Genomic DNA, 22,770 nt, shown 5'->3' with positions numbered 1-22,770 from the left:
TTGAACGGTGGCTACTGCAGTTGAATTTTCCTATTGGCTGTTTGCGGTACTTCATGACATAAGCGGTGACAGCTGACGTAAGCAGGTTCTCCACTACCCCCCCCCCCCACGCTCAGCCCCGCACTCGGTTCGTTCCCTCTATCCCCGCTGGGGTCTGCCCACTTTTCCAGCATTTTCAAATATTTCTAGTGGGTGGAGTCAGACTCTGAGCAGGTGTTTAGTTACCCTTTAACAAGATGTAAGAGTTTATTGATTTATTTCTTAAATAAACAGAACAAATTGAATACTAAAACCATGTAATATGGGAAAAAGTGAGAACAAGTATGGCATGGAATATATAAATGAGATGTTGGGTTAAGTCACCATTCACTTTTATTGCATCATTTTTTCCATACAATGAAAATGAATGGTGACAGGTGATCTGAGTTTGTGTTCCACAAAAGAAAGTTGAGGGTTTAAAACAACATGAAAGTTAATTATAGCAGAAATGAAATTTGCATCCCTTAAAGGTGTTGGAGGTTTATTCCTGACTTTTGCCTTGCATGGCAGATTCATCCAACTTTAAGACTCATTTACTTGTGGTGTTTATTTTATTTCCAATTTCTTGTATTCTTTAAAACTACTGTTAACTGCCTGATGTACAGAAGAAACCTCATTTTCCTGTTCTGTGGAAAAGCCTCATCTGGGAACAAGATGATTGCTGTGAGCCTGCCTATATGTACTGAAACGTACAATAATCTACTATGATATGTGTTAAGATAATCAATGCTAAATGAGCATAAAGAATATAAATTATACTGCCATGCAATATACAACAGGTGGTTTTAACATTCCTTTCTGCTGTCGGTATCACATTCCTAAGTCAGCACAGACTTTTATATTTTGTTCTGTTGTTGAAGACTGTAGAGGTCCATTTTTCTCCTGTAAACTCAAATTGTGATAATGATATATATGTATAAATGGCAAATAATATGCCATAACTGAAGGGTAATCCTATCTCTTCTTTAAAAGGGATAAACAGCATGCTGCCAATAAAAGCATCAACATACTCTACCCGTTTCAGTTTTTATTTAATAAAAAATGAAAATGTATCATCAAATCAAAAACATCAAATAAAACATTGGAATTAATTTTACATTTCTAGAATAAGTTTCATAAAGACTTTTTGCTGATATTAAAATCCCATTAAATAAACAGATTACAGGGCAGTGACTGATTTAAAACACCCATTAGAAGATAACTGGTGACCTTTAAAGTACAAGTTTCTTCCACAATTTGTCCTCACATGCCCTCAGAAGACTGGACCTCAGCTGGCTTAATAGAAATAAAAAATAGTTTTCATTAAACATTATATAATACAAAAAGATAACATTAATATTTAACTTCCCTTTATATATTTTAAAGCTGGATGTCTACTAGTTAAGTGTACAGTAATGTGTTTTTATAATAAAAAAATATTATTATTGAAATTCTAAAAAACAAAACTCACCTACAGATTTGAATGCTTGATACAAAAATACCAAAGATATCGCCAACATTAAAACAATTGTCCAGAAGGCTGTTTCTATTGAATTCACAAAGAGAAAAGGACTTTGTTTAAACAAATTATGAATATCTAAATTAAGCCAAGATTTAGTTATCGCTTAATTAATATGCATTTTAAATGAGCTCATGAGAGAGATCAATTATTCTACTTGGTATTAAGTCATGGTTTTAAAATCCTTGTGGAGCTCAATTTAAGATTAAGCACAGTTTACTGTCTATTTTCATGTGTAGCTTAACTGTAAGAGTCTCTTACTTGGCTCAAGTCTGTCCACAGTCAGGCTGGCATCTCTGTGTGTTTCTAGTGCAGTGTGAGAGACCCTACAGGTGACAACAGTTCCTGGTGGGTGTTCGTCGGGCCGTAGGATGAGATAAGACGAGAGAGAATATGTACCATCACTGTGCTGCCGATGACTGGAGAGGGAGGATTCTTTTGAGAAAGACACAGGCTCTTCCGCAGAGGCCAGCTGGGATAACCACTCCACCTAGAGGTGCACAGGTCAGTCAGGATACAGCAAAACACAACTAAACCAGACACATTGTTTTTTGATCATCATAAAATCTTTTCTTCAGATCCCCGTTTTTGTGACAACAAACCGAAAACATAATATAAGCTGCATAGATGCTCAGAGATAGTTAACCAAAAAGTTTCCAAAGTTCATGACATCGGGTATTAAGAGTTTTGCAAAACCTAGTGTCTGTCTCGTATCTTAAAGCTTGCAAATTCCTTGAGCACATCTGTATAATAGTCTTCATTTTCTTATCATTACATAGTAAATCTAAATATCTGATGAAACATTTATTGCATCTGGACAGTTACCCATAACTCACCAAGACAGCCACAAGTGCTCTTATTGCATGCATGCAAATATGCACAAGAGCTAGCAAGCAGCCTAGATTAAGACAGCGTGTGAATACTGACAGATTAGGTATTTAGTATTATTACTAATCCTGTAGAATGACCGGTATTACTAATATATATTTCTTAATATTATAACAGATTTCTATTTTAGTATCAACTTAATTTTGAAGTATCTGTACTTTTGACATTCAGGGCTTTAAAATATTCAGCGCCAGCAATGGTTACGTCCAATTCGCAAACAAATTGTTCTTTAGAGTTGATTCTTTTAAAAAAAAATTGGTCAAACCTAGTCAAACTCATTCAGAAAATAGTATGAATACTCTTCATTTGCACTTTTGATACTTAAGTACAGTTAAAGGTGCACTCTGTAATTCTAATCCAATACACTTTTTGTCACAGTCTGCTAGCTCTCCGTTCGGTGAGTGGGCTGAAAAAAAAATCTAGTATTTTTAGCTCTGTAAATGAGAAAAAACAAATTGGATCAGACCGATCCACACAACACAACTCCAGCCAATCAGCAACAGGTGGTGGTTCTTGCGCGTGCACAGGATGGGGGGTGGGGGCAGAGCAAGAGAGAAATTCATTAGAAGAGCGACGGCAAATCTGGCTGATGTGAACTCTCTAAACTCCAAGGAGGACAAATGGCTGAGAAACAGACCAAGAGAAAAAGTTCAGATGATTATAAACAAAAAAAAGAAGGATTATGATAAATCGAGGGCGGAGCTTTGAAAGGATCAATGAAGGGAGGGGTGTGTTTGATTTGGCAGTTGAGCTTGAATATCAACAGTGTTTCTCAGGAATCGCTGAGTGCACCTTTAATAAGAACTACTTAAATACTTTTGAATTAATGTTTTTCTCACGGGCTACTTTTGCTTTTACTTGATTCAGTTTCTATCCAGGTATCTTAACTTTTTCTGAAGTATGACTTTTGGGTATAAAATACTGGTTCTGTGCTTATTAGGCGGATCGGACATTTTTTTGAATAATCCTGTAATAATCCTTTAGTGCAGTAATGAAAGTAAGGTGACCTGTACGTCCAGAGGGTAGTACCGATGACAGTGACAGCTCAGTTTCTGGGGTGTCTCGTCCTGAAATATCAGTTTATCCTCAGAGAGAGTGACACGAGGAGGTTCTGGGAGTAATGATAAAGGGATGAGAAAGAGATGAAGAGACAGGAAAGGTGAAAAGACAAAATTGGTATATCAAATATCACAAGATTGCTTTAAACTTGCAACAAGCACATACTATTTTCAAAACCTAGAGCTATGCACAGATGCAATCTTGTCAGAAATTGCCAACATTTTAAAATTAATGACATATGGCGATTGGATCATATTTATCAAGAATTATGGAGAAAAGCTTCTAAATGAATATAAAGACTTTAATTATAAAGACAATTATTGTGGCAGATAAAAGCATTGAAAAAAAGAAAATAAGTTAATATATTCTTTGTTTTATTTCCATTTCATTGAACAGAAGTCTGTCACTATCCTACAGTCCACAAAGATCCATTTTGCAATCAGTTGTGAACCTTCCAAGGTAGAATTATTTCACATAGGACATATTTGGCCATTCATTTTTTTCAAATTTTTTACATCATATCAACTCAATTAACACATTAAATTGACAACCCTACTTCAAATACAATCCTCATATGACTTATGGATGTGAACAAATGATATCGAGTTTCAGTAGGGCTCAATGAGAGACTCACGTTTAATGTGCAGTTGAACAACCTGTTGAGTCTGGAACTCTCCAGAGCCGACAGTGCAGATGTATGTGCCCTCATCTGTGACCTTTAACCTCCTCAGAGTAAGAGATGCATTACCATCTCTCACCAGCAGATCTGCTTCTGCACTTGTGCCTTCCTGCTTCACTAGTACTGCAATGGATAAAAGTAGTGTGCCATGCATCACACCAGTGGCAAATTCTCAGGGCCAGCAAAGTCTTCTCTGCTGGCCTAACATGCCAAATAAATACATATTTTTCATCCTTTTATTCTCAATCACCATGTATTTTTAATTGCTTTCCACTCGTAATGAATCTACAAGCAAATAGAGAAAAACTAAAATATTATCCAGTCAGAATTTATTCCTTGATGCTTACAAGCAATGTGTGACAACACTTCGCATGAGTTTGAGCTCCACCCTGTCAGGCCTTCAGAATTTCTTCAGAATCCCTCAACAGTGTAAATGAATGATCAACTAAAGTCAGTTTGTCAGATTCATCAGCCAATCAGATTGATTTATTTGTTCTGGGTGAGTATGATCTTTAGGATATGTCCCTTCTAGCTGACCTTGAGTGACCTTGAGGCCTTCTAGCTGACCTTGAGTGACGAAATCATGCTTTAAGTGATGTACTGTACGTAATTAAAGTCGGCTGTCATTACTGCTGGAGTTGCCGTTGAGAAAGAGATCCTTATGCATTTAAAAACACGAGATGTTCAGCATGACCGTGTGATTGCTTAATTTATTAAACAGGAAAGGAGGGCTGATTTTCCCTTTAAGTAAATTGGTAAGTGCTTTTTGATTGTTATAGCAACATCAGGAGTTTTCTAAGTGTAAATTATTGTGCTTGAGCATTCAGTGTCAGATCAAGTTTTGAAAAGAAGTGCTGCGTTCCAACTTCCTACTAGGAAAAGTGCAATGGATGCATCTTGAAGTCAGAATTACAACTTGTAGGCTCGTGCAGAAATTCTCAACTCAGATTTCTCCGAGATGCAGGAGCATGATGTCACACAAACATGTCGACACTCAGGGAGATTTACAAAGTAAGTGATAAAAATGCACTTTATTAAGTAATATCGATAAATGAGTTTGTTTCCACATTACATGATATTAAAGCTTGTTTAACAAACGCCCGCAGACACAGGTGTATAAAACATTATAATCTCTTTTGATAATCAAACACCTGAAGCACAAATGCTAGTGCTGCAGCATTGTTTATCAGTTGGGTTGCTAGGAGACGTCTCTAATGAGAGTCAAACACCTGCTAAACTCACGGGAGAGTTGCAGTTCAGAATATCGGGGAATGAAATGCATTTACGGTCGGAGATATCAAGTAGGAATATCCCACATCCAACTTGAATGGAACACAGCATTACGTGTACCCTGACTCAATTTAATTTATTACAAGCAACATTTAAATCGCAAATATTATTAGATATTTTTCTAGGTATTATAGACCTCTTTGATAGATTAATATGAAAAATTATGATTTTTGAATGTTTGTTCGGGAGACTTTATTTCACAAACAGTCGTGCTGCAGTTAAAATGAGGCTTGCTTGAGAATTAAGTGTTGTTTCAAGTTCTGGCTTTCATGCGTGGACTTGTTTTTCAAATGTCAATTGGTATTATTAGTTAGCTGCAACATAATGTATGATGCCCAAAGACATAAGGTGTCTCATTCATTGTGAAACTGTGTTTTCTTAATGACATGAATCACACTGAAGGCCTAGACTTTTAATGCATGGAACACCAGTGCATCACGCATACATTATTTTCTGTAGCTGACACATAATGTTTTTTTGCAGAAATTGCAGCTGTCACATTTATGTCATGTCCCCAGGTTTGGACTGTTGAGAGACAACAAGGAATTTCATGGTTACTGTAGCAAAACCAAGGTTATTTATTCTAAGTTAATGTTAGGGTTAGGTTTTACAGTAGAGGTTAATATAGTGTGCGGTACTGTAAATAAACACAATACACATGCTGCAGTGATGCCCATACCATATTTAAATATGGATGCAAATAGTAACTGACACTATTTGCACCAGGATGCAATTAGTATCTACTTTTTCTAGTATCTACACTATTATTTGCACCAGGGTTGGGGTGCAAATAATATCTGCCACTATTTGCACTCGGGTCCAGATGGCCAATCCGATCCTGTATGTCCCAAATGTATTATGTTCTGTGTCTATAAAGTTCCTCTCTCGAAAATGTGACATATTTTATATAATCTCAGTTTATTTGGCATGATTAATGGTTCTGTCAGTATGACAAAGTGTATTTGTGAAAGTATGCTGAAAAATGCTTAAATAAAGCTTTGGCAGTTATTGAATAATACCAGATCAGCATACATTTAAATTAGGATTAGGATATGCCTGCATGCAGATTTAATATTGGTATACCACAACAAAATCCATATCTTAACAGAGACACAGCGAGTGATGTCATGGGCAACATAAATCTATTATTATTATTTGAATACTTGTAACTTACCATCTGATCCCACCTCTGTCTCTGTCGCCCTCGCTTTCATTTCGAGTATTTTATGGCCATTTCCTCTGTATTGTAGACGCCACTCAAGTGCCACATCCTGTCCATGGATTGAGTCCTTCTGTCTAAAGCCACAGTCTAAAACAACATCACTCCCTATTGGAGCCATCATGGACGGTACACGCGAGAACACCACGAACACAACTGGGTAAAAAACAGTGGTAGAGAACAGTGAGGGAAAGAGAAAGAGATTAACAGAAGATACCGTAAGAATTAAGACATAAATTTAAATAAAATATAAATAACTACATGAATAAATCAACATAAAAATGCACATATAAATGACTTAAAAAGGCTTTGATAAAGAAAAGTCGATGAGAGCTACAGGATAACAGTAATCTGTTACTTTATGATACAAAGAAAAGTTCTTATGATTCATCAAAAAGAGGGCAGTCTTTCCATTTCTGGAACCATTAAGGAAAACTTATCAATGCATAGGAACACATTTATGTGTGAACAGAAAGATAGCTTGAGCAAGAATATTAACGTGTTAAACAAGGGGCCTGGGTAACTCAGCAAGTAAAGCTGCTGACTACCACACCTGGAGTCGCAAGTTTAAATGATAAGTTCGTGCTGAGTGACTCCAGTCAGGTCTCCTAAGCAACCATGGCTGAAAGGGTGGGTTGAGTCACATGGTGTAACCTCCTCGTGGTCACTATAATGTGGCTCTCGCTCTTGGTGAGGCGCATAGTGAGTTGTGCGTGGATGCCGCGGAGAATAGTGTGAGCCTTCACACACACTAGGTCTCTGCAGTAACACGCTCAACATGCCATCAGATTCATTCTATGCCACCTGAATTGAGGCAAGTCACTACGACACCACGAGGACTTGGAGCACACTGGGAAATGGGGATGCCAAAATTGGGGAGAAAACCCCAAAAAACGAAATAAACAAAAGAATCATGTGTTACACAAAATTACCCTCGGTCATCAACGTTCCTGATTGGCTGAGTGGCAGTTTTAGTTTACTCTGCAGAAGTGGTGGTGTGTCTGATTCTACTGTGTTGCTGGAAAGGGTTTGTAGCACCAGAGTGAGGCTCAGGCCGCCTCCCCCCAGCTGAACTGAGCCAATGAAATGAGCAGGTGCAGATTCCGGATCAGCGCCATGAGGAACGTAACTGCTGATCTCACAAAACACTTCCTGTTCATTGCAATCAGCATGAAGAAGTGAGTCTGCATTAGGAATCTGAACAGATGATACTGTGGAGCGAGAAACAAAAGACAGGGAGAAAGAGACAGAGATTGAATAATATACGGAAAGTTCAAACTAAAAACTTCTAATCCATCCTTTAAAGCCTTTTGTCTTTTAAATGATCTTAGGGGACTGAAAATATCCCAAAATGGAAAAATCACCCTTAAATACTAACAGCGCTTACACATCAACTCAAAGATCAGATCATCAGCATTAGGTGTCTCAGGGGGGTTGTATGGGGTCACCAGCTCTGGTGACAGATCATCATTCCCAACAAGATCCCTGAAGACCAGAGTGGATGGAGTGCGCTTGAACGTAGAGCCTCCCATCATGCCCCCCATCCCCATCCCCATCCCTCCCCCCTCCTCGATGAGAGAGCAGGACAGAACCACATCAGCTCCATCCAGCCCTGTAATGGTAGAAAAGTTAGGACAAAACGTTCATTCAACAGCAGGGGGCGCCAAATCACTCACGTTATTGAAAGAAAAGAAAAAACGAAACAAAAACAACTGACGCATTATTATTTTTTATTTTGAAGTCGTAAAACGTTATATTAACACAATTTATTAATATAAACATGTCTTTGCATTTACGTTGAAACGAGTAGACTGAAAAACATAATTTAGGAACATCGGCAACTCACCGTAAGCCAACGAAAGGAGGACGAGGATCGTTAACATCACTGAGCAGCACCAATACCAATTTGCCTTGATGTCAGTTACTATTTGACCATATATAGATTAATTGTGCAAACGCATTTTACTCATAGACATCAAACAGCTCAAAGATAGGCTATCCAAACCTGCGACGATGCATTCCCATTCAATAGACGAAACACTTTCGCTTTTGATTAAAAACACTTCTTCCTCTTTGGCACATTCAAAATAAGAGTGAATTAATTTCAGTCATATCAATGATGCTGTTTTGTTGTTAGTGGTAGGCCCTATTCCTAGTACTTACAGAAATGTTATTTTTGAAACAAAAGGCTCAAATAAATGTGCAAAGGCACAGGGAAAGTGTCCATGATTAAATATGCCTGATCTAATACTGTACATCTGTTTGTTACATGAACATTTTTGTACAGATATACTGTATTCCACTGCATGCTCTTTTATGCTTTAATGGACTCTTAAAGCTTTGTTTTTATTCTCATGTAGGCCTAATGCGTACAATATACATTTTCAAGACAGTCAGATCTAATCATAAGCTTCCACTTATTGTGTTATGAACTATTCAAATTCCCCATATTTGCCAAAATTACCAGTTCCTTTTTTTGTAATCAGTTGATTTGATTGATAGTGTTATAAATAATCATGCCTTGTAAAGGGCAAAGAAGCTGATTGGAGGATAAGCATCCTGATAGATTAATAAATAGATCAGTAAGAAAAATAAACCAGGATTGGTCGCCAAGACTCAAAACGAGGCAGTTTGGTTGCTGTTTTACTGAATTCTGCTCTTCATAATATTCTAAAGCTCTGCGATATGACCAGCATGTTTCAAGCATTACAGAACTCAACATTTTTGTTTTTGTCAGATGCAGGAAGTGAATAGTTGAGAGCCATCTTTCAATACATTTTAAAACATTGCCTTGTTCTAACACAAAAATGGAAGTTTGAGTGAAAGTTGACTGACTGTTTTTGCAGGAGTTAGAAGTGACCGCACTTGGCCAGATAATAGTTTATCAAACAAGTAAATGTGAGTGAAGATTCTCTGGACATGTGACTTTATCAAACTGATAAAATAGTGCATAAAAAGTATGTACAAAATATGTTTTTAAAAAGACATCAAAACATCAACGTACAACACAATAAGGAATCTATGTAAAATTGACATGCATTCCACATAACACATAAGATAAAGGGTAGTGTGTATTTACAGCAGTGAGTAACATCTGGGCCAGTTTTCATGATATTTGATGTGGGTATAATTTACAACACAATTTTTCTTTGCCATAGATGAGAAAGAAATAGTGAGACATGTATAATCCCTTAACAGTCACATTTAATCTGCGGGCACTATTTATAAAGGAAATGACTGAATGTTGTGTAAGAAAACTATGACCATACTCAAAGTCAGTTAGTGTCCATGTTTCCCCCACAAGGGGGAGACAGCATATAACAGATGAAAGATCAACTGAAAAAGCAGGGCTGCTGAAGTGCATTCCCAAGTGAATGAATTCTGGAGGCAATATCTCTGCAAAAACAGAGGATATATGGGCCAAATAGACTAGCACAGAATGACTTTGCTGTTTCAAGGTCCCATGTCCTCCAAACAGATCCATGTAGTGCACCAATTCTAAATTTCGGTGAGAGTGATCCGGAAACAGTCAGCCTGACTGTCAATGGCCAGAATAAACGTGTCCTCATTGCAGTAGTGCTCAATCATGTTGTCGTCCATGTTAACTAGAATACTAGTGGATAAGAGAGACATCGAGAGAAAACTGAGTATTGGGAACTTTTATTTTTCTTAAATTCAACACCAAATATGTCATATAAATACAGAGATATAAGACAAACTATAGTGCAGATTTAATACAAAGTTCAAACTATGAAAGGTAATCACTTGACTTTTTATCACTAATCAATGCATGAAGAATAGGAATAAAAGAATCAGAGATAAGGAATTTTGTATAAAGGTTTTACTCACCCTTTCTTGCTTTTCTTGTATATTTTAGTCATCTTCTCCACAGGAACAGAATATTTGCATGATATCTTGGAAAAATAAAAATGTTGATGCATATTATGCCTTAAATTCAAAGAAACTGTTTTGACAATCTTCTGTAAAATACCAGCGTATTTATAACTCTAGTTAAGCGGTAAATTAATCTGACCTAATCCTGCTACAAAATACTGTGTAAGGGTCATTCACACCAAACACATTTTTGTTTTCCACCAAGCGGCCATCTTTGACCATTGCACCGTGTCTCGCACATGAGCGCTGCATTTTTAAGACTCCCAGTCAAGTTAAAAGAACTTTCAAAAACATCTCGAGACAGCTGCATTCAGTTCCATTTGTTAAACTGCGTCAAGAAAGCATTCGGTCTTTACTGCCTGGCCCTAGTACCTCAACACTTTTGCCTGTTACGAATAAAGATGTAATTCCCATATGCTGCTCGAATGTACTGCGTGATAATATACTTACTGCCTCAAGCAAACTAGTCAGTGTTGGAGACTTCAGCATCAGTGCATCAAAAACCTCATCAGATTCTCTCCTTACATACAGCAGGACTGCAGAAACATCATGTATGACAGGAAGTATTAATACAGAAGAGAGGGACAAACACATTCTAGTTAGATGTAAAACACACATCCATGCTTGAATACATACATACCCCTCCTCTCGTCTCTGCCATATTTGGCAGTTGGAGAACAAACATCATCCTCTGAAGACCTGAACCCCCTTTTCAATGCCACCCTTCATGACAAACAGGACAACAAATTCATCATCTTTTTGCACTTTTGTAATGCGAATGAATGAATGAATGATTGAATAAAAAACTGACCCATCACTCTCTGTTTCTTCAATGCCAAAACTGATCACCTGTACAAAAATAGATTACAAAAAGTTAAAAAGACAGCAATCTGCACATGCTCCAAGTACTCATGACAGTGAATGCTACTAGGCCTCTTTTTGTTGAATGTTGGCCATTGGTTGTGCATCACACAGTATAAGAACAAGTATATACATGTTATGTTTTATCTAATTAATGTTTTAAATTGACAGCCTTAATTTTAACAATACATTATAACCTGACCATTACTAAGAGGCCACACCTCAATCCTCAGTACTGAGCAATGCACATCCAGGGCTCAACAATATGGATGGATCAGGGCTGGTGTTAGAGAGATCCGGGCCAATTGAAGGAACTGTTGTGTTGAGCATCACTTTGGAAACTGAATTCACCCTGCTTCTCACCTGACCGGCTCTCTGGAGGTTGTTTAAATGGAGATCAGGAATGAAGAGGACAGGCTGGGACTCCAGGTCTGTCATAGTTTTGAAAAACGTAATATCTGACTTCTTCTGCTGTAAGGTAGCAGAACCACCTCTCTTTCCTAACAGGGTAAAAGAACACCAATGACTCAACTCAAAATCAGCAGGCTGATTCACAGAGAAACACCGGGACAAAATAAGGTCAAAGTCATAACAACCTGACAACACTTATTTGGTCAAAACCTGCAGTGTGAACTGATGATGAATTAGAACATTGACTGTGTGATTCAAAGATATAGAATATGATGAAATGTATGATTGACTGGATGAGAGCTCACTGTCATGACCCGGACCACCAACAGTTTGACCTTTAACCTTCTTCCGGAGCTGCTTTTTCTCCTCATCGCGAATTTTTCGTTCAGCCCCCTGAGGAAAGAAATTGATGATTGTCTGTTTTTAAAGTGCTGTGGGACAAGCACACAAACTTTATAAGGAACAAAAAGAAAATGATAAAATAAACTAATAAAAATGACATTTATTATGCTTCATTGAGAAGTCTAATAATAATAATAATAATTTCAAACCAAGTTGCACCTGCAAACAAATTCTGTGAGACCTTCGAGTAAAAACAGGAGTATCCATGGGTGTGGTTCATTACATAGACTATGGACAAGTTCCATTACAATTAACAAACAGAAAGTGTTTTGCTTGAAGAGTGTGCTTGTTGCCACATGGTTTGATATTTTGTTAGTTTGTCACAATATATTATATTCCTTTCCTTTTTAAAATTCATTTAAATAATTTAAACATTAAAAAAAAATTTTTTTTTACTTTAGAGTATATTCTCATTTCTTGTCCTTAATTGTTTTAAATTGTATTTTATTTTTATTTTTTTGTATCTTGTAATTTCTTTATGTAAAGCACTTTGAAAAACAATTGTGCATGAAATGTGCAATATAAATAAACTCTCCTTGCCTCTGCAATGTCATTCAAATATTTTTAAGTGTGGCAAAAGTGTCCAAATACTATTTGGAGCTACTATAAATGAAGGTCACATCAGCTACAGCCACTACAGGAAATAACATCGCAGGCTGATTCACAGAGAGGCACTATAAACGTAAGCATTTCGAGTCAAAATTAAATAATGACAATCTGCCATGAGCACCTGTAATACAGGTCTGTTGACATTTAGCAATAATACACAATAATCTCTAATGGATTACCCAACCAACACCTTTCATTCACTGTACCAACCTTGTCACAAAAGACTTTGATCTGGGAGTATGCTCTATGGATAGGTCTGTTACTCCTGTTATTATAACTGTAGGTGTCAATCTGGATCATGAGTGGAAGACCTTTTACTCCCTTCTGCGAGGAGAAATCTGTGCTCAGACTGTTCACCGTAACAAAAACCTGTAAATAATAATAATAATAATAATAAAAACATGCATTTCAGAGCCAGGAACAAATGGTCAGGTATGGCCAGACAATCTTGTCTTATTATCCCATGAGAGGACAGCCAAAGGGGCAATGTTTTTCACTGAAGCTGCTCAACTTTAAGATGATTGCCTTCAAATTGCTGCAGTTCACCTCATAGATGCACATAAATACAAAACCGGTAGGCAAATAAATTATGAAAAGCATGAAATTAGTTAAATGTTCAATTAATACAACACATGCATTTCATTTTGCTTTTCGAAGACGATAACAATGACTAAATATAACTGTGGCAGATCTCGTGCTCTCAACTGAAGGAGGAAGCGGGAGCCGGGCAAACATCCAAACGTAAAACACTTTTCAATGTCACACATAACGGGGTACTTTTCAGCACCACATAAAATACATGCACTGCTTTTCAGCACATACGCACACACGTGCGGACGCGCACGCACAAGCACACACACACAGCTTTGAGCGTCTCTCGCTATCTTGAACTGCGGCTCTGGCTCCTCTTTATCTCGCTCCCGTTTGATTGCGATAATTCTCCCCCAGCAGTCCATCCTTATAGCTGAGCCATGCCCTGATTGCCACAATAACAAATTAAATATAGACTACATGGTATATACAATCTTAAAAATAAACACTGTAGTTCATGCCAGTTTTCCTTTGAAAATCTTTTTTTTCCTAGACTAGGGTTTTTCAGGACTCAAAAAACATATATGGACCTTCTATGCACGCAAAATGTCAACTACATCAATCGTGACCTTTTAATAATGAATGGTCAATCGTCTTAATCCTCCTACCACTCTTGAATATGTTAACAATCTTAAAATAAAATCTCTTGATACCGATCCTAAACAAAAAAAAAACACACAATCACCCGCTCATTATCTAATTGTTTATTCAAATAATGAGCCAAACCAAATTGATTTGAAATATTTCAAACTGTAACCTGACTTATGCCAATATATCAAGAGACACTGGAAAAACGACTGTTGAAAGATGAAAGGTAGAGAATCTTTCAGCCCAAGGTGAAAATACTTTCCCACTGACAGTCTCCCGTTCTTTCATGTCCATGCCTGTAGCTGTTGTTTCATACAGGAGCTTGCTGTTCAATGTTATGAGAACCACTAGCTTTCTCAGGGCCACGTGATCAATTGTGACAGAAATCAGTTAGCAACCACATAAAGGTCAAAACCAATCTTTCTAGTGTGAGCTCTGATTATACATGAGCGAGCGTGAGGGCAAATGATTGTTTAACAAATACAAAACAATCAAGGTTGAAATCATATAACATCCTCCTTTAGTATCAATCATCTTATAATCAGATGAACCCTACATTGGAAGGTTTGTGTTCTCTGCTGAGACTTTCTGCATTGCACATTAAGTCATGGATAAAAATGCATGAGAGGCAGCAGAGCAGAACATTAGCATATTTTTCCCACTTTAAGATGGATATGCAAGCATGTGTTAATTAAAGGAAATGAACTGAAAATGATAAATCTACCCCCTCCATCATATGATGATTGTTGCCTGGCAACCACAAAACTAAAAATGTTAAATGAAGTGGAAAACGCCACAGCTTGTACCATAACAAATGCCCAAACATTTTGTTATTTTTTTATTATTTATTTTTAGGTATAAAAATATCTAAACATCCTTAGAAAATGTATATGAGCAGCACAATTGTGTAAGATAATAAGACAATTAATATAAAGTTTATTTCGCTTACAGTACACTGGGGGATTCCCTTTCTTCTTTTAAAAATACACTTCACTTTAAATAAATGTGTCTAATATTTATGTTTGATACAAGAAAAAATTAGGTGGGAAAAATAAACAATTTAGATATATTTTTGAAACAGTTATTATCGTACACAATTTTGCCTCACAAGTAAATTGATTTTAAGGATGTTTAGGTATTTTTACTGGAAAACAATACAAACAAATCCTGATTAAGAATGTTTTGCATTGAAGATATTTGAATAACACTTGAATAAAGTTATATTTGTTTACATGAGTTAATGCATTAGATCTCATGCATCAACAAAGAAGAATATTCAAATAACAGCATTTATTATCTTGGTTAATGGTTAATTAATAAAAACATAGTCTAATGTTAATATATACAATACAACCTCCAATGTAAATTAATTGTGTGTGTGTTTGGGGGGGTTAAGAAATGAAGACAGAAGATGACAGAAATGGCCACTCGTAATGTAACATTTGAAACAGTTCTTAATATTCTGACATAAACAGATTAGGGCACATCTTTTGTTTTGAATGCTGAGGAAAAAAAAACATGCTCTTATAAAAGGTAATAAATGTCAAAGTTCATTTCTGACACTGCATAGAGAAACCAGTTGGTGATTTCCAGAAGGTAAGGCCTGCTATTAAATCTTCTACACTGACTGTTCCAATGACACATCAGACTACTTCAAAAGCTTCAACCCTTTCAGGTAACCATTTAAAAAAACAAATATTGACCACGAGCACTGGATGGACCTCCGCCCTTCAGTGTGCACTTAAAGAAAGCTTGTTAAGCACTGGAACTAAGGAGGAAATATCCTCCTGACAGTGAATAGGATGCTTCTGGGTAGAGGAGGAGTTGTAATCTCCTCCAAAGCATTCCTCCGGCTGAGCGACTGTTATCAAATAGCTTGAGCATTGCTGCACACAGCATCCAGGGCTTCTTGCAATAAGATGGTAAGTGTCAAAAACTTTATAAGAGAGTCAAATAAGTAGCCAAAGCATTTCAAGTACAGAACCTCTAATTTGTCAAGGTAAAAAAAAAAAAAAAAACTCTCACCTTTGCTTCTTCATTGACGTCCCAGGTGAAGGACACAGCATTGTAGGCGATTTCCTCGATATTACCAATGGTGTTGAAACTCTCTTTATAGTCAGCTGGATAGGGATGGAGGGGTGAAGGGGAGCATTGGTGAAATACAATATCAGTACTAGTATAAATAAGTTTCTGCATAAATTAAATCTCTCTTTGAAAGCCATTACAAATGTTTTTTAAGCATGAAGACTTGTTATATGTGGGAAAGAGATTTGTCTATTTCCCTCAGTCAAAAATATGTATATAATATGCAAAGCTGCAATTCAGGTTATGTTCAAGGTCATTTAAAAATAAAATACAAAAAATAGAAAGAAGAAGCGAGATGTATTTTCACCTCAAACGGAGGCATTGTATTACACGCTTCAAGTCTATGACATGGTACCTGCCTGCTGTGTTAATACAAAGCCCCTTCAATGTATGGCAGGTGTTACTCAAGCCTTCTGTTTACAAAAGAGTAGGACCCTTTCCCAAGCCCCCGTTTGTCTAAGGATTCAGCTTCCCTCCCAACGGTTAACGCTCCTATTCAAATCCTGATCTTCAGCCTCAGGCACTATGAAAAATCCCTGGATACCTTTATTCAAATCAGGACAACATCAGGATAAGCGGATCAGGTTTCTGTCCTCCGAAATCATGCCCAAACCATATCAGTATACCAGCTGCCATGAAGGAGACCATCACAGTGGCCCACAGGATTCAAAACCCCCCTTTCTTTAACCTGACCCCCATTGTCCTAATGCATCCTTACAAGGAGCTATGATGGAGTACTTTGCCCGAAGCATTGTGCTAAAGTTGCAGAACAGTTTCCTGGGATACACCTCCAAAAAATGTGAATGAGGGGGGAGTGAAGAGAAACAAATATAGATAAAGGAGGGAACTCCAGTTATTCAGTATTCCAGACAGACAATGTACAGGTATTATCGTAAAATAAACCCAGACAGTTTGATCCGGTCCCCGACCCTTGAAGGGGTTTATTTAGCAATAATGACTGACTGACTGACATCATCCTGCTTTTTACATGGCTACTTACTAAATATATAAATAAATGGACATGAAATAATGACTTCAGTTAAACTTAATTTATTATATAAGAAGAGAGAGAGACAGCAGAGTACTACGACACATGAAACTAGTACAGGGTAGAAGATTATTTGCCGAGGACAAAGGCCAAATATACAGTTTTGGAGTCGTTTTCATGCCAACATTTTTGATGGCAGATGTCCAAACTGGTCTATTGAAGAAGTGTTCTGAGGATTGCATCTTTCAGAGCACGTCTTGGCAATTTTTGCATTTCCCTGAATGAATATGCAATTTAGATGCATGTCTCCAATATGCGGAAAATAAAGGGTATTGTTAATGGAAATGGACCAAATTGTTACAGCAAAGAGATCCAGACAAGTCATTTCAGAAACAAAAACTGCGAGAGCAAATCAACACGACTGAAAGGCAGGTATTAATCTGATTGGTGCAGTGCATCATGTTGTCATCATGGCAAAACAGAAACTTCGAGAAAGGAGAATACACCCAAAGCTGCTCGATTGCTGACATGCATTAATGTGATATTAAACTATTTCTCATGAAAAATGTTAAAACATGAAATCCTAAATGATAACATAACTGATGATCATAAAACTCTATAGGAATAATTTGAATCTTTCACAGCATCTCACCTATATCAATGACTCTCTGCTTGGCTGTGTGCTGGCGGGTGTGCCAGTAGTTCCAGTGCTTAAGCTGTTCATCTCGACACTTCTCCTGTTCAAACACCACCATCACCACACTCTGAAAGAGAGACAGGAAGCATTACAGTGATGTGCTTGATACAGGTCCTTGATATCAAATATACTCAACCTCTGAAAACAACAGCTTTGAGTAGTTGCCATAGCAACAGCAGACCTTACCCGCACTTTACTGATGGGATGACGAAGGCCCTTTTTAGCTCCAGTCTCACTGAGGGTGATGCCGTAGAACTGGCCCTTGTTGAGATAGATCATCGGCCCCTCGTTTGCCTTCTCGCGGGCTGAGCGACTCGCCTCTATGTTGTACTGGAACTTTTCTCTGAGAGATGGAGGAATAATGTTGTTTAAATGTTTGTTTGTTAGTGAATTCACACCATGTTTGCTTCCGTGGTTATTTTCATGGTGAAAAACAAGTAAAAATACACAAAAAACCTACAGCACATAGGGTTTTTAAGATCTAAAAAAATATTATGTAGCACTGCAAGTCTCACGTAAATGCAGAAATGCAATCAAATACAATATTTTCCCCATTAATGACAAAGGCTTTATTTTTGCTCAGACATGAGAGCTACTTCTATTGATGTTTACATGATTAGAAGATTACTGTGAACAGAGATGGGAGTTACATTTTCTACAAAGGAACAGTTCCGGAATATCAATGTTGTGGGCCACTGCTATACACTACTCGTAAGAATGTGGTAGATCTACTCTCCAACAAACTATTTATGCTAAAATCATGACGTTTTTGAACTCTCTGCTCAGATTTTGAGGGATTCAGAGCAATTTATCGGCATTACATTGGCATGGCAGGATTTACAGACCACTCCATTTCAAATGTAAATTGAATTGGAGAGAATTTCAAAACTGGACAGTTTAAGGCTAGATTTTGTTAGTTTGAATATAAATATGGTAAATATTGAATACAAATACTTACACCCCTGGATGGCCCTGGGTGAATTCATGGGCCCCTAGTGTGGTGGGTACCCTATACTTCTGAAAAACAGCATGACAGAGAGGTGTGAGCCTACTGAGAACAAGCTTAAAAGATGGGAATTGTGTTCTGATTCAATTTCCACTTAACGGTTACGGTTCTTAAACCATCCCATTAATGTGCAGAACAACTTATAACTATATACTTAACAAATATACAGAATAAAAACAACACTTCTGTTTGGTAACATTAGCTCCTATTACCAGTGACCAAGGTTGCTGACATTAAATATTTTTTAATGCATTTAAAATTTTGCCAATTCTTTGCATTTCCATACAGTTTAGTTTTGTCTCAAAAGCGGTTTCAGAAACCTCACCATCGTTTCTTCAGAATAAGAGTCCTCAAAGGTGCTATCTGGTGTACTGCACTGTTCGTCCTTCATGTATCCATCATGGCTGACACTCGCTGACTCCTGCAAAGACTGGTGGTAGGGCATGCGTTGATACTGAAGCCCGTGCTGTTGGTGATGGCTGGAGAATGCCTGAGCATAAACCTCAGCCTTCACAGTGGCCATAACACCCCCCTCAACAGCCACTGTACCGAAGAGATCTTGCTTACTCTCTGCACTGTGTGCATCAGTGTTCAAAGACAGGTTGACAGGAACTGACTTCAGGACTTGAATACATCTGTCTGTGGACTCAATGTCATCTTGACCCATCCTATTGAAGGACAGAAAGTGTTAGTTTAAAGAATTCCTGGATATTGAAGTTCCAGCTGAGCAAGAAAGTTGATCTGACCTCTTTTCGTGTTCTTCTGGGAGTTTGGGGACTGGTAGGAGCCTCTTTTCTTTAGGAACCTAAGAAAAGAGTGGGAATATTAACTTTGGGACACCAAGATCTTTAAAAATGTATGCCTCTAAAGGCACATTAGCTTTCTTAGTGCATTAACTAAATTACCATTTTAATCATGATGACCATGAAGTCATCAAACCCATCTTATATTTTAGCTTCTTCAAAGAAGCCGCCCTTGGCCTAAATTACAGTTCTTCACACTTTCAGCATCATCTCATCCAACTACACAGGGTATATACACCTGGGATGCTTTTTAAACAGTATTGAAGTATTGAGTTCCTGTGTATGCTGGACACTTGTTGGCTGCTTTTTCTTTACTATCTGGTCCATAACATCCATTTCAAAAACAAAATTCTAGTTTTGTAAGGAAATTCATATATTAGGCACAATTTATATTTATCTATGAAATTATTTCCAAGCTTTTAAGCTATCAAAAGGTTTCTAAGAAACATGCATTCAGTCAAGTGTGTCCAAACGTTTGACTGATTTTTATAACTGGAGTGTCATAAGATGACCTCTGACCTTATAGTAATCATAAAGCAGTCCCAAGGCAGCCACACTGTCCTCATCTCCATTGATGCTCATCATGGCCTTGGTGGCAGCAGTCAGTGGGTTCTCCAGGTAAGACTTCCAAGCCTCATCTTCACTGGTGAAAGAACGGCGTGATGGGAGAGACATCTCATTAGGGACCACCACCACCAGACGTTTACTGTAACACACAGAAAATATGAATATATATATACATACTGTATATCTATAAACAATGGTTACAGCAATTATTAATCAAAGCTACAGTAATTAGGAATCAGATTCAAGAAAGTCCAGATTTCTGATGAAATGTGAGTTGTTTTAAAGATAAGTGGTCTGCCAATGTGTTTTTCAATGACCAATATCAAAGTCTAGAGAGCAGGGTGGCCAATGGCCGCAATCATGCCAACACATAATACAATGACAACAAATGAGATGTGCACAAAATTGCTGAAATGGAATTGAAATTTTAGAATCCATTGAGATCTGAGTTTGTGTTAATGTTAATTGGCCAAGTGGACACGGTTATTGGCTGATGCAGATAATCTCAAAATGGTCCAATATCAGCCAATTAATCAACCTAGTTAATACATGTTAGTCTATCAATATAATAGACAAATATTCAGAATCAAATACTAAGCCAAACTAAACCCATCAAACATTCTGATGCATGAACGAGAAATGCCTTCACTGAAATAAAATAATCAAAATGTGGACAACAAGCCTGAGCCCAATAACAGCACCTCTCTCTGTACCTCAGGGTTTGTGAAGTATGCAAAGAGTTGCAGCATACACCTAAAACTCCCAGCCCTATCCTTTTACATTTTCCACACAATTGCTTTTTCGGTTGGACAATGGACTATATCCTGCAAGATATGGATACTACAGTGAGGAAGGGCTGCATGGGAGGGGCTGTACAAGGATGTTGACAAATATAAGCCACCTGCCCAGACCCACCGTTACATTCAGTTGTAGAAAAGACCCCCCCACCCCAAAAGACAAAATAATCTGGTCAATGTTTCTCACTCATTCTTTGTTCTTTGATATTGCAATATCTGTGATGTAAACCTTACACTGGTAATCCATTCACCCAAATAACTAAATGACAATGATAAAATACAAATAGAAAAATATAATATAGATAAGTAGAAACATATTCATAATAATAAATATATAAATAAATGAATAACAACAAATAATAACAAAGTAATAATACAAACAATAAAAAACAAAACAATTGTGGAGTGCCACAGGGTTCTACTCTAGGACCTCTACTCTGTTGTTTGTTACCCTTTTTTTAAGGCTTTATCATCAACTAATAATATACATTACATAACATTGTATCATGAGTAAGTTAACTCTCATACATATTACAGTTTATGTCACCTTTAGGTAATGTAGTAAGAAATACATTCATGGTTAAATTAAATTTACTCAAACTAAACAATAAGACATCACATACAATACACAACACGTAATTAAATGGAAAAAGCTGACAGCTAACAAACATAGTGCCATACGACTAACTTACCATTGAAATTTCTAATAAATGGTATTAATGTTTTCATTCGCTACTTACTTCTCCTCATGAGCCATGCGCACTGTTGGGCTCTCGCCTCGAAACTGGACTTTCAGGTCGGTGGGGATGCGGCAGGTGAGTCGCAGGGAACGGTTGGAAGAAAACTCGGACTACAGGTCAAACCACTTCTCGCATCCGACTCTCATTACAGCATCCTCCGTCTGTTCCACACAAAGGGGAGCAGCCAAACATTCAGGATCAAGCGGAAAGTGTGATCATTCTAGGAACTCTTAAGGTGACTGTTATTGTGAGCAGGTAAAGGGACGCTCTCGCTACCTGGAGGCGGGGACGACACAGCCAATCGCTGCGCCGCAGCTGTGATTCGAAGATGCTGATTGGCCCAAAAACAGGCAGAAGGCGTGACCGCTACCTGCATGCTTACTGTTGTTAAAACACTAATACGCCCGAAATAGAGAAACTCAACCTACTCGTGGGAGTTTGACGTTGATTGCGCAATGAGATATTACTCTAGAGGAAGCACCTGCAGCATGTTTTTCCCTATTTTATATGCTGGTTAACCTTCAAAGTAGAAAAAATACTAACCTTATTATTTAATTTAGTGAAACATCAATAGAAATGTCGTGATCCTATATTCTCACAACTTTAGCTTGAGTTCAGACCTATTTACACTGTTTTAGAGCAGTTTGTCCATTTAGTCTGTCTATATTTAACCAAGGCTACAATTAAATGTGACTTTTAATTTAGTTGTTTCAATAGAGTTCAGAAGTTTTGGTTTTTCTTGTTAAGAAAGGAAATGTTTGCTCACTTTGACTCTGTCTGAGCTTATCCAAATACATGTATTGTTGACCAGCAGACTGCCATTTGTTTGTGAGGGTTGCAGATAAAAGTGTCTGTTAGACTAACAGGTGTGGCCCAATTTTAAAGGCTGCAAATGTTCTCTCTCTTTGCTCGGATCTGGGATGTAGTTGATCTGGCATCAGTTCCTGTTGCACTTTATGAGCAAACTAGCAAACAACAAAAACATGGCATTGGACGATTAAAAGGAAAAAGAAAAAGGAAGCTATCAAGATCATGCGAGAAACTATACTAATGAACTGC

The 22,770-nt window shown here is 37.4% G+C and overlaps 2 protein-coding genes across 3 annotated transcripts; both read right to left on the bottom strand.

Annotated features, from left to right (window-relative positions):
* Positions 1-1,051: 1,051 nt before the first annotated feature.
* On the bottom strand, positions 1,052-9,334 carry LOC127658242 (tapasin-related protein-like). 2 transcript variants are annotated; one of them, XM_052147439.1, is made up of 9 exons: positions 8,519-9,334; positions 8,060-8,284; positions 7,605-7,883; positions 6,628-6,828; positions 4,119-4,286; positions 3,433-3,536; positions 1,799-2,027; positions 1,490-1,564; positions 1,052-1,314 (listed from the first exon to the last, which is right to left on the bottom strand). In XM_052147439.1, exons 1-9 carry the CDS (start codon positions 8,553-8,555, stop codon positions 1,307-1,309), a joined length of 1,326 nt encoding a protein of 441 aa, XP_052003399.1. In that variant the 5' UTR covers positions 8,556-9,334; the 3' UTR covers positions 1,052-1,306. The 2 variants fall into 2 exon arrangements, with proteins under 2 accessions (XP_052003399.1, XP_052003398.1); XM_052147438.1 differs by having other exon boundaries at positions 1,052-1,310.
* A 196-nt stretch (positions 9,335-9,530) lies between these two features.
* Positions 9,531-21,941, bottom strand: LOC127658241 (grainyhead-like protein 2 homolog). Its single transcript, XM_052147437.1, has 16 exons — positions 21,712-21,941; positions 20,127-20,313; positions 19,551-19,609; positions 19,130-19,472; positions 18,757-18,815; positions 17,985-18,141; positions 17,754-17,865; positions 16,054-16,148; positions 13,060-13,218; positions 12,144-12,231; positions 11,791-11,927; positions 11,378-11,415; positions 11,207-11,289; positions 11,017-11,102; positions 10,522-10,586; positions 9,531-10,285 (listed from the first exon to the last, which is right to left on the bottom strand). The coding sequence occupies exons 1-16, from the start codon at positions 21,726-21,728 to the stop codon at positions 10,171-10,173; spliced, it is 1,800 nt and encodes a 599-aa protein (XP_052003397.1). The 5' UTR covers positions 21,729-21,941; the 3' UTR covers positions 9,531-10,170.
* Positions 21,942-22,770: the final 829 nt, after the last annotated feature.

Source organism: Xyrauchen texanus, chromosome 17, assembly GCF_025860055.1.
Source record: "Xyrauchen texanus isolate HMW12.3.18 chromosome 17, RBS_HiC_50CHRs, whole genome shotgun sequence".
Classification (NCBI taxonomy): Eukaryota; Metazoa; Chordata; class Actinopteri; order Cypriniformes; family Catostomidae; genus Xyrauchen; species Xyrauchen texanus.
The sequence above is the reverse complement of the archived record's forward strand: the minus strand, read 5'-3'. Positions and strand labels throughout refer to the sequence as shown.